This window comes from Ursus maritimus, unplaced genomic scaffold, assembly GCF_017311325.1.
Source record: "Ursus maritimus isolate PB19 unplaced genomic scaffold, ASM1731132v1 scaffold_7, whole genome shotgun sequence".
Classification (NCBI taxonomy): Eukaryota; Metazoa; Chordata; class Mammalia; order Carnivora; family Ursidae; genus Ursus; species Ursus maritimus.
The window spans coordinates 7,210,223-7,222,638 of record NW_024426885.1 but is presented as its reverse complement, the minus strand read 5'-3'; the positions used below and the strand labels follow the sequence as shown (position 1 = coordinate 7,222,638).

At 55.8% G+C, this 12,416-nt stretch overlaps 1 protein-coding gene across 4 annotated transcripts in view; it reads right to left on the bottom strand.

Moving 5' to 3' along the window:
* Window positions 1-12,416, bottom strand: part of CTBP2 (C-terminal binding protein 2) — a 157,460-nt gene that overhangs the window by 30,112 nt on the left and 114,932 nt on the right. The window contains exon 1 of one of the 4 annotated variants that reach the window (XM_040624253.1): window positions 5,252-6,911. The exons of the other annotated variants lie outside the window; for them this stretch is intronic. Within the exon in view, the coding sequence (XP_040480187.1) occupies window positions 5,252-6,911 (1,660 nt within the window). Of the gene's footprint in view, window positions 1-5,251; window positions 6,912-12,416 lie in introns of those variants that run through there. 4 annotated transcript variants of the gene reach the window in all.

Here is a 12,416-nt window from a genome sequence, read left to right as displayed (position 1 = left end):
GGGCTTCCTGGCCCGGGTAGCAGAGGGCTGGAGTTCAAACCCACGTTCCCAGACCATGCTCCTTGGACAATCACAGACACATACACCCCTGCAGAGGGGGTCTGAGCCATCGATGCAGGGGTGGAGGGTGCACTGTACAAGAAGTTGACAGAAATTCCCAGATACCCAGTTTTGTGAAAGGCCCGTTAAGCTTTAATCGGACTCAGGCCCGGCAGAGCGCCCCTCGCCCCCCAACACAGGCAGCAGCAGGCTCTTCCCCAGTCCGCCCGACCACAGCCCAGCCGGACGCTGTCCTCCACGGACAGAAGCACCAAGTGCACACCCAAAAGATCACAGGAGGCTACTCTGAGAGGCAGAGAGCTGGGGGACGGGCCTGGCCTCTGAGCTCTGCAGTGCCCCCCAACCCAGAGCACTGCATCCGGCCGCAGAAGTGACCAGGAGATGATGACGATGCGTAAAGCACCATTTCCGAAGCAGGCCCAGGCTCTGGCCAAGGCCACGCAGGTTTAATGACCTCAACACTCAAGTGACTTCTTCCTATGCTTGCTGCATCTGCACACGCCCACGAGGCAGGGTCAATTCCTACCTTCCTTTGACAGACATGGAAGTGGAAACAGAGAAGCCAACACGGTCCCCAAAAGATACACAGCGTCCATTCAACTACCTTATGCTGGCGAAGTCCTACTCCCTGGTGTGCAGTTTTCCAGAAGCCCAGTGAGAACGGAGAAATTCAGACTCTGCCCAGTAAAAACAGCTACAAGAGCAAAGGGTGATACCAAGTTCAGGCTCTGCACTCAGTCTGGTAAGGAGGAAATGACCAAGGTTCAAATTCTCCTGGGCACTGACAGGTAGAAGGGGATCGCTCCCACTCTGGGAAAACAGCAGTCACCAGCGAAGGCCAGGAACGACAGGTCAGTCCAGTGACCTCCAACAGAGGGTGGGAATCATGGGGGCCCTACGAGGGTGGGGAACGGCTCCACCTGGGGCCTTGAATGCAGAGGGCAGGAGCAGGTGACCGCTGAGGGGCCACCCTGAATTTGGAAAAAAATGAACCAGAGCCACATCTGACTCCAAACACGTGCACAGGGGCCAGCCTGAAAGACGGATCAAGTGCTTGCCAGTTTTAAGGGCGCGGAACACACGGCAGGGGTTCTACTGGCTTGGAAAGGCTGAGCCGTCAGCACCTCTGAAGTGCACGGCTGCTCCCCAAGCTGGACGTGTCCGGGAGGCGACTGTGGGGAAGAGGGTCCTGGCCAGAGAGAAGAGTTTTGGCTGAGTGGCCTCAGACAAGTCCCCTTCCTGCTCCATGGGGCTGGAAATTTCTTGGCCATGGAGGTAAAAAAAAAAAAAATCACTCTGCAGGGAAAAAAAAAAAAAAAGCCTGGGAGATGCCCAGGGAGTCACAAAGTGGCAGCCAGGATGGTAAGAGCTCTTGTAGGCCGGGCCTCGCGCACACAGGTCTTTGCTCCCCTGTGCCACCTGGGGCCATGTCCTTGCTCTTGGCCTGTCCACGATGTCTGCAGTCTGATGGCTGCTCCAGAGTTGGTGCTCAGCCCTCAGCTCTTCCCTCCAGTGCACACCATGTCCTTAGAAGACAGGCATTCCCAACAGCACCAGGCTCCCCAAAGGCCCCCGTGTGTGTCCCCTGTGAAACAGGGCACCACCCCCACCCCTGACACTACCCCAGGCTGCAGAGCACCCAAAGACCAGGCCTGGGTCTTACACACTTGTGAGCGTCAAACGTCTGACCTGGGGCCCGGCACACGGCTGAATAATCAACGAGCCAGAGCCAAGCTCCCAGGCGGCCTTACTCGGTCCATGCTCTGTGTTCAGGAGCGTAGGGGATGCCCTACTTGCCCTCCACCTCTCTTCAGTCAAACAGCAAGATCTTGCCAAAGTAAGGCTCTCTAGCCGAAGGGCTGATGTCATCACCCTGCTGCCCTGCAGGACCAGCTCAGGGTCACGGTCCCCAGATCCCCATCCCACCCCTCCCAGGCTGGCTCTACTTCCGGGTAGGGGATGGGTGTGATCGGCTGGCTCTGGGTGCCTCTGGGGCTTGGTGGTGGCCTCCCTCCCGCCTGACAGTTTGAGAGTCCTTACCCTCAAGCCCGTGCATCGCCCCTCCGTCTTCCTCCCAGCACTGGCCTCACATGCAGAGGGTCCCTCCAAGAAAGCCAAGGACAAGGAAGAAATCCCCAGGTGTGCACGCACCCAATCCTCCATTCTGATTCCGAGACTGGAGTTTTCTCCCGCGGGGCCTTCCTACCCAGGAGGCCAGGCACCCACACTGTGTGTTGGCACCGCATCAAACGCTGACACACGCATGACCAGCTCTGATGACCGGGAACACGGTGCCAACCACCCGTCTCCCCACAGCCCCAGCGCCAACGGACCTTGGATGCGTCCTGAAAGGTCCTCAGGCAGCGGCCCAGCTACTGGATGGGGGTCACAACACTTAATAAATCCGAATGCATCCAGAAAAATGCCTGGAAGGAAACAGACCCCCGGACAGAGCAGACCAGACTGCAGCTCTCATTTGAAACTGTGAGCGCGGGTGCGCTCTCGGCGAGCCCTCTGCGGGCGGTGCGCTCTGCTGTCTTAGGGGAAGATGCAAACACGACCGTGGCTGCAGAGCTGCTGTTCACAGGACGCGCCCCGCTGCACGGTCACAGACAGGCTCCATCCACGTGACGTGCGGGAGGGGGCGACGCTGGGTTGCAGCCACAGCTGGAAGGTTCTGCAGCTTGTGCCACGGTCAACCAGGTCAGTGTGTAAGCGACAGCAGATCCACCAGATGCCAACTCTCACCCAGGTCTGATCAGGTCTGATGTGCAGCTAATCCCCCGTCACGTGGGGCTGGCGGGCTGCACGCGTGGCCCTCGTCTGGCCACCCTGAACTGCCTGGTCCATGGACTGGCACACAGCCTACTTTTGCACCCACAAAGCCAACCAAGGGGAAGCAGGTAGTTCATGGAGTAAGAAAAGCACACAGGTGTTAGAACAGCCAAAGAATGTCAAAGTAAAACCACGCACTTAACACCAAACACACAACCCGCTGGAAACCTACAGACTGCCTCTCCAAAGAGAGAGAAGAGAGCTGCCTTCCCTGACCCTCCAGAGCAGAGGGAAACCTGAGTCAGGTGAAGACCAAAACGAAGATTTAGTCACCCTGGCTGTGCCACCAATGACCGCGGTGGCCAGAGCTGGGTTTGAAGACGGCCATCCCCTGGCTCAGCCTGGCAGCACAGGCTAGCTGCGGCTGCCCCGTGGGAGCTTTGGGTTTCCAGACTTCAGGGCTGGGGTGCTTCCCTTAAGCATAAATGCTACCCTCTCGGGGGCAAAGCGACTGCCCGGAGCTTGGTGCTAGGAGCCAACAGATCCAAATCTGGCTGTGGATGCTACGAAGGCTGCCCCCCAAAATGCCAGTCCTACAGGCTGGAAGCTCCGGGGGAAGCCAAATTCCTACCCCCAGGTCCCTGACACACCGCTTTCGGGGGAGGGTCATAATGACACACTGAATGTAGCAGAAGGATCGAGGAAGAGAACGACCACTACGGGACAGATCATCCGACAGAGAAATTTATTTGCTGGCAGACTTCCGACTGCAGGCTTCCTTGGCACTGGCTGGCTGCCATGCAAATGAAACAAAAATCAATATCCTTTGGTCTACAAAACAGTGTGTTAACAATCATACTCCAAGCAACTTAAATAATATCCCTCAACCCCGTACCCAAATACCGGGGAATGTTTCTGCTAGAAGGCCGTGCAAGATAAACAGAGGAAAGCAGAAAATAACGCAATTTTACAGGTCCTCCTTCAGCAAAACCTTTCCAGGACTTCAATGAGGAGATAATCTTTCTGTGATTATGACCAAACCCTCCCGTTGCTTAGCAACACATAATTAAGGAATATGTTTTCAGATCCGCTTTGCAAGCCCGGCCATTATCAGATGAAATTACTGGAGCAACAAATGTCATCGCCATGCAAATTAGTTGGTTGCAAAGAAGGAATGTTTGCGAGGGAGAAGGTGCACACGCTCTCCGCGTGCCCATCTGAATTTCTCCCGCCGCACACTGATGAGCGGGAGAAGGAAAACAAAAGTCAAAGACATTGTATGATCAAACTTAAAAAAAGCCACACTAGCCATTTCAGCCTGCTGGTAGCCACGAGGTCACTAGCCCCACAAACGTGATAGAAGAACTAATACAGCCCCTCAGGGTTTTAAGCTCAGGCTCCCCCAGCTGACAAGGGGGTATTTTCAAAAAGGTACGTCTTATTTCTCACGCCAGTCCCTCCACCCGAGAATTCGATTGATTCAGAAAAAAATTTCATTTGAAAGGGATTCAGTTTTCTAAATTGGGGCGGCAAGAAGGAATAGAGGAAAAAAAAACACTGACGAACAGCTTGAATTGTCAGTAAAGATTCTACAGTGAAAACACAAAGTAAGTTTTGTTCAGAGAACGTCCACCTGGAATTTCACCCACAATACCCAAGGAAACACACGTAATAAATTATACTTGTCTACTGTTCTGAAGCGAACCACCTAGGACGGTTCTCTCTTTCTCCAACTTGAAAATGGATCGTTCCCTACAAGGAAACAGAATTCCCACCTGTATTTCCCAAAATGAGACTACGTCTGCCTTTGAAACCAGGAGTTCTAAGGGATTTCGTCATCCTGCTTTGTTTAACACACAAGCCTGGAAGCACACCCGGATTTAGCCCTACGGTGGCCCCCTCCTCGGATACTGGGCACAGACCCTTCAGAAGTGCGTTTCCATGCTACGACACACTTCTAATGGCAAGCGAGTGATGCACAATTTGTGGGGGGGCACTGGAAAAATACCCCCACCTTCTCCAGAGCCACCAAAGGTGAACTGGAGAAAACAAGACCCTCAGTGAGCTGACGGTTTCATTCTGTTCTGAATGATTTCTGGGTTTCCCCCAGAAACACATTTGTGTTGCATAAAGGGAGAGTCACTTATCAGCTGGAGCCGAACCAGAGAAAGGGAAGGCCATGCTGCTGTCCCAGCAGGTCAGCCTGAACGGCGAATCTGTCTCCCCCAGGAGAACCCGTATCAGTTGGCTAGCTGGCCGCGTGGGAGCGCGTGCACGCATCAGGGCGTGGGTCTGGGCTCTCCAGGCACGGCAAGAGAGCAACGAAAGTGTGAAGACCCACTGTCCTGTGCTCAAAGCTCTGCCCGCACCGTCCCCTCAATGTCCCAAGCGAGGAAGGGCAGGGAAGGGTCATTACTTGTTTCTGGAGCAAGCATGGTGGACACGATGATGGGGGCCCCCGTCCGCCGGGCCACCTTCTGGTAGGGCAGTTGAGGCGTGTGGAGGCTCTGGCTGGCCGGCGGCAGTGTGGACGGCTCCGCGGGGACACTGGGCTTCCGCAAGAGCTGCGGGCTGCCGTGGGGACTGGGCAAGGGCGACGCGGCCACGCTGCGCTCCCGCTTCAGCAGCTCCATGGGCACTGTGTATGCTGTGGAGTAGGCCGTTCTGGGGCCCGGGTGAAGGGGGGTGGTGGGGCCCGGGTGAGTTAAGGCCACCCCGGCCTGTGGGGGGTACGTGGGGCCCAGCCGTGCTGTCAGGGCGCAGGGGGTGGGAGAGCTGTACCCAGAATTGGAGGGGAAGTGGGGGGCTTGGGCGCCCACCCCAGGGGCAGAGTAGGTGGCCGCCGTCTCTAGGAGGTGCTGGGATGGTGCGCTGGAGGGGCGGCGAGCCAGGTCTCCCGCGTGGAGGGATGCCGCCTGCAGGGGCCCCACGGGCTGGGGCTGCAAGGCCGAGGCACCCAGTGAAGACAAGTCACCGTGGAGCTCGCTGCGATGGCTGAAGCTGCTGGAGCGCACCCGGGGCGAGGGGCCCCCCCGGCCCTGCCTGCGCAGCTGCATCTCAGTCCTGCAGGTGCCAGCCAGGCGGCTCAGCACGCGGGCCTGGCCCAGGTTGGGCGCGACGCACTTGATGTCTGCATCTTCCATGGTGGCCAGGACGGCTGGAGAGTCGAAGCCCTGCTGCAGTAGGGCCACCAGCGTGGCCTCCGCCACCCCCTCAGCCCGCAGGAGGGCCAGGAACTCAGGCAGCGTGCTCCTCCTGCCCCCGAGCCCCTGGAAAGAGGACAGGTCCGCCTCGTAATTCTCATCAGCCATCCTAGAGGAGACACTGCCCCGGGCAGGCCCGTAGCCGCGGTTCAAGGCTCCAGGGGCCACCCCCGTGCCGCCGTCAGAGACGCTGGCTGCGGTGGGGTCCACCACCAGGCAGGTGGGGGCTGCCGGCCTGGCAGGGGCAGAATCCACGGGCCTCTCACCCACGTCGTTGTAGAGCTGGCTGGCAGGGTAGGCGGGGGCCTCAGTGGCGTACCTGCCCTCGGCCAGCTCCCCTGCGCACCGCATGGGTGATGGGGCCCGGCTCTGCGTCCGCTGCCCCTGAGCCATCCCTTTAGCTGCGGGATCCCGGTACAGGTGCCCGGTCTCCTGCAGCGCAGGGACCCGGCCTGGCACCTGATCCCACGACATCCTGCTGCCCGGCACGCCGTAACCAGGCAGCGAGCGGCCGAGTCCCGGGTCGCGGGGGTGGCGGGCCTCCTTGGGCGCCCCAGCGGCTCCCGCCGCGTCCCCGTAGTAATCCCGCGGCAGCAGGCCACCTCGGCCAGACATCAGCGCCTGTCTGCTGTCGTAAAAGGTGAAGTCGGCGAGCGGGCTCTTCCTTCCAGCCACAGAGTTGAAGAAGGCCTCCCGGTAGAGGTAGGGCTCGGCGGCGCCCTGCGGCTCGTACCACAGTCCCGGGGCGCCACCGTCCGCCACGGAGCTGCTCCTCGCGGGAGCCTCGGCCACCTCCCAGGGGCCCTCGTACCAGCCGGCCGCATCCCAGCTCTGGGAACGGCCGATATGGACCGGGCGGCTGGGGACCGGCATCGGGCAGGAGGCACGGCGGCCGAGTCCAGGGAGGACGCCGGTCTCTATAAATCTTCAGTTACACACATCACAACAGACCCGCTGCGTTCTAGACGGCAGGAAAGACCAACAGGGGGTTTTCTATTTCAAAGGATGGCCTGAATTATTAATCCTCCGAAACATTAGTAGACAAAACACAACACTCACGGTCACTTCGCCTCACTCCCCAACAGCCGCACCAGTCCCAGAAAGGAGGCTGTGCCAGGCTTGCCGGCCCCCCTTCCTCCTGGGGGGTGAGCTCACATGGACCTCGGCTCTCTCAGCGTGGGGATTAGGAGCTAAATAAAACCCCTAAAGCTTTTGTTCCATGTGACATCTCGTTAGATGGAGGAACACGGCTGAGGGCTCCAGCCAGGCCTCCCGACCTGCAACTGGCAATTACTTTCACACTGACGCTCTGGCTTATCTCCTGGTCCTCACCAGGGTACTTTTGGGATGAGCACTGCCTCCCCCTCCTGTCGATGCCTCCCCCCACCCCTGCCCACAATCGCCTAAAAGTGACAGAAGGAAAATAGGAAAAGACCGCTTTAATGTCAATTCAATCTTAACCCACCCTGATGAAACGTTAATCCATTGCACACGGCTAAGAACAAATTAAATGTGAACAGGCAGGCGGGATACAAAGGAGTAGGGGGGAATCACGCACAATTCTAGAACACGAGGTACCCTGAGAAATGGGCCAGGTCTGCAGCCCCGTGCTCCGCCAATATTGAAATCTGGCTCCGACTCTGGTTACCCATCAAATGAGTTACATCGCTCAAGTCCAAATGGATTCTTTACTTTATTATCGTAAAACACAGATCCCTTCATGCTGCCAGGGATAAACAGACAAAAAAAAAAAACACCTCTGTGTGTAATCTAGAATTTGCCATTTTAAGACTGCCACGGAGGTCACTGACTAAACCCCGACATCACGGAGCAAAACCGGGAAGCGGCTGCAACCGAGGCGGCCTCGTTCCCGCAGGCTGGGGCTGGCCTACATTTTGCAGACGGTTTTCCAGTATTCCTATGGACTAAGATTTTTACATCCCTCACTAGGGGCTTTGGGTGCAGTAGCGCAAACAACAGCAGTTATTGAATTTAGATAAAGGAACACCCCAACTAGGAGCACTGAAACATTTCCTAATAAACACCGAAGGGTCCGAGAGAAGCAACACTGCAAAGCTTCAGGTTCTGCTCCCCCAAGCCTGGGGGTCCCGAGGCGCAGAACTCACCACAAGAACAAAAGCGCGCGACTGTGGTGTCCAGTGAGAACATTTACAACTGGGATCACGCACCCATCTGCAGCCGTGAAACCGAAGAGTGGTGTCTTCACCCACAATCTCTCTCGGTGTCAGATTCAATTAGAACCTTTCACTTAAAAATCCCAGTTGTTAAAAAAAAATTTTTTTTTTTTGCATGAGTACTGAAAATTGACAGTGAGAGAGTAAAGTAGGTACAAATCCCTTTCCAGGAACTGCAGGGACATGGTAATGCAAGACGGTGTCGGGGGCAGCGCCCCCCCCCCCGATGAACACACACACTGAACTCTGGGACAGGCTCTGTTTAAACCAGCACTACTCACTCCCCCAAAGCTGGAGCCCTCTGGCCACCCACCGACTGTTGAGGAACTGGTGGGGATGCAGCCCAGGACCCCAGGCTGTGACCCCAACACCACGGCCCCCATTTCTGACCCCAAAATACCAACAAAGCTCGAGTTATCTGGAAAAATTCCCCGGCAGGCGGAGAGGAGACCCAAATCCTCCTCCAATCCCCTCCATGTCCTGGGATGCATGGGAAGAAAAAAAAAAATTAACAAGCCACACTGCCAAACGTTGGGTTTCCACGTAGAAAAGAAGGCTGCTGGCGCCAATTTCTGGAATTCCTCTGTTGGCACAACTGCCACCACGGGCTGAAAGGCCTGGCTGGGCAGGGGACGGAGGAAACAGGCCTGGCCACACCGAGACAGCATTTACACGTCTCACCAGCAGCCGGAGGATGTGTTCACTTAGAAGATCCATCAGAACGGACAGGAGGACGTTACAGAGCCCCAAACCAAATGGAAACAGCGCTATCTGGTTACAGCAGATCACTTCCCGGCGCGGCTGGGCTGGCGCACTTCGTGCACATTGTCCCCTCCTCCGGGCGCCGCTCAGCTCTTCCTCCCCTCTGCAAAGGAGAGGGCCGGGGAGGATGGGGCGTCTCCCTGGGGACCCTTCTCAGAAGGAGCACAGGAGACAGGCTGGCACGGACACAGCCTGTGGGTCAGGTGAGACACACCTCAGCCAGAGAAAAGACACTGACCAATGGATATTCTCCGGAAGCCTCCACCCATATCTAACTCATCACCTCTTCCCCTTCCAGTCTTGGGTTTTTGGGCCAGAGGGGACCTTTTAGGCCTCTCTGTGGGGATTGCACCCCATTGTCACCTCCTCCTCCATCACTGGCTAGAGAACGTGGCTGGCTGGGCAGGACGGACAACCGCAGTCCTTATCCTCCAGAAGGGACCAGAAACCAGGCATCTTTGGTATCTTGTTTTTCTTACAGTTTCCTTATTAGAGGATGTCCGCATCTGTGTGAATGTCTATACCAGGCGGGCCCCGTTCTAGGTGCTCTGCCCATAAGCGACTCTATAAGCAGGTATGATTATGTCCCATCCCAGATGCTGGAGATGGAGCCTGGGTGCCCAGCCCAGGGCCATAGCGTGTGGGACGCAGGTCAAACTCCAAAGCTAATGCTCCACTTTCCAGAATCCCTGCACTGACCCTGGGTAGCTCTGCTCTGGTGCTGGGAAAGGAAACCTCTTTAACACAGTAATCCTATTATTTGCTTAAGATTTTCCCAAACTCCCAAGTTTTGACGAGGTCACCTATAAAATTAAGTACTTGAGTATTGGAAAGTAACTCCTGAACTTGGACTCTGCCAGCCCTCAAAGTGGGGTGCACGGTGCTGCTGCTGGAGCCGGGGACCCCCCGCTGATAGCTGATGATGGAAACTGCCTGAGGCCTCAGATTGGCCCATCCAGCCATTTCCCTTTCTTCCCATCTTGTAATAAAGAAAACATAACATCGCGTGGCTCTAGGGCTCAGGGGCCCCCCACTCACAATGCAGACACCCCCCCTCAGAGGCGGGTGCGTGGGCTCCGAGAGCTGCCTTCGCGAATCTCTCTGTAGTGGGGAAGCTCTGGGGGCTCACCCGGCTTACGCACATCAAGTTCACGGTTCAAGTTCACCAATGGAAACAGTACGGTCTAGAAGAACGTGTACCCAATAGCTCCTAGGAAACCATGAATGGGTTTCTGAGAAGGAACGGAAGGCGTAATGCCAGAGGTGGGCAGCAGTCGGGGGAGAAGCTGCAGGGTGGGCGCTACCTGCTGCACCGGAAAGAGGCGGCCCGGGTCTCCCTTCCATCACCCAACCCATTCTGCTTGGAAGCCACCCAAACTCACGCAGCCCCGGCTCCGCAAGCCGCCAAATATTATGACAGATGTTTTCCTGTGTTAGGTAAAAACACCTGTAACTGGACTCACACTTTCCTAAACACTCTGGCAGATTTTTTTTTTCTTAAAGCACACTGCAGTCTTTTAGAGAGAGCCGCTTTTCTGAAAAATCTCATGTTGACTAAATAAAGCAAGATGGGACCAATTTCTGAAAGAGCAACGAGTCTCACAGACTTAACTCTTTACTCCTGTAAAGAGTTTCACTACAGGAAATTGCATCGAGTAAAAAAACCATCTTCTGAAAATTGAGAGACACACAAGCCAAATTCCCTTGCCAACAAAATGAACCCAAGTGAGAGCTGACCATATGGAATAACCTGGATAGCAACCCCCAGGGCCATAAGCAGCACCCTCCCCGAGCCAATTGTTCACTTCCCAGTGCAACATGATGCAGACCAGAAAATGCTGAGAGAGGATCTAGAAGGTTCCAGAAGAGCAGGGAAGAAAATCAAGGAGGGGACAGACAACCTGCCAGCCAGCCCTTCCACGGAGCAGTCTTTGGGCAAGCCACCCACAAGCATTTCATGTTCCAACCACGACGGTGACCTAGGATACTGCTTGAAAAGAACGGGAAACAGAAGGCTAGACTGTGCTCTGGGGTCTACGCCTCACGTTCGTTCGTAAATGAATTCCGTATACATCAAGCGCGGGGTGGAGTTGGCCAATCTAAAGTCTGGACTCACATGAAGGGCACTGGGTCTGACTGCCGGTCCCTTGACAGCTGTACTGTTTCCGGCCTGCCCGGTGGCCAAAGCTCGCTCCTTCTCGGGAGGCGGCCAGGCCCAGCTCTGGAGCATTTCTGGCCGGACTTCAATGTCTCAGTCCTCCTCTATCTAGTCCTCGAGGCCACGAGGCCACTGCAGCTCCGCGAGCTAAGGTGGAAATGAGAGCCCCTGAGATGTTTCCTGTGCCCGCTGGACCCCGGGATGGAGCCCGGCAGCACCCGCACCTCGGCCTTCCACAGTCGGCATCTCCCGGGGGACACTGCGGAGGTTAGTGGGTTACGCGCTGTTTTCCAGCAGAAACAGTGCCAAAAATAGGCCTAGGACATCCTGCTTCCTACTTTTCAATGTGTACAAGCTGTGTTGGTTGGTTGTTTCTGTCAAGTGTTTCAGAATTTATGTTTAAAAACAGCTTCCTGCCTTTAAAGTTTTCTGTCCTTCTGTTCCCCCGGTGCCCCGATCAAAAGAACTTACTTGGCGCATCTAAATCGAGGGGGTGGGGGACCCACGTGCGCGGGTAAAACAGCAGACAGGACGCTGTAGCGGGGCTGTAAGGCAGCCTGCATCTACGTTTTCACGAACGCGAAGAGAACATCAGAATGTCCCGACGTCGTTTCAGTCATCAAAGGAACAACAGCACCGACTATCCCGGGATACACGATGCATGCCCCCCATTTCTTAGGAGAAAGACGGAGGCTTCAGATCATCAGCGCACCCCGGACCCGAAACGGAGCCTTGTAATCAAACCAACCCTTCCAAGATCAGCGGTCCTCAAAACAGTCCCAGGCAGCACGTAACTCAGGATTTAGCGATTTTAGAAAGTGAAAACAAAGGCTTGCATGCTGCTCCTGACTTGGTTTCGTAACTAGATTATAAACACCATGACACCTGTGTTATGAAAATTAGCTTTGATTCCCACTCGCGATGGGGCAAAAAGTCCATTCCTCTTTTAGGGTGTGTTTTGGGGTGGGGGGAAACGTGCGCCGGAACCCCAGGCTGCTATGCAGGCCTGGGCAAAAGCCACAGGACAAAAATCTACCAGGAAAAGCTGACAACTCCCCGCATAAGGTCTGTGCAGGCAGGTGCTAGACGAAAACCACCTCCTTCCCTCCTCTCTGTAAAAACCTCCAGTAACAGCAAAAATCCCGCAAAATCTCAGCATCTCGGGTAATCCCCAACCCACCCTGACATTGCCACCTCTCACTCCATTACACTGTGTGTTTTATGTCCCTTCCCCTGTAATGGGTTCAGAATATTTGCGAATTC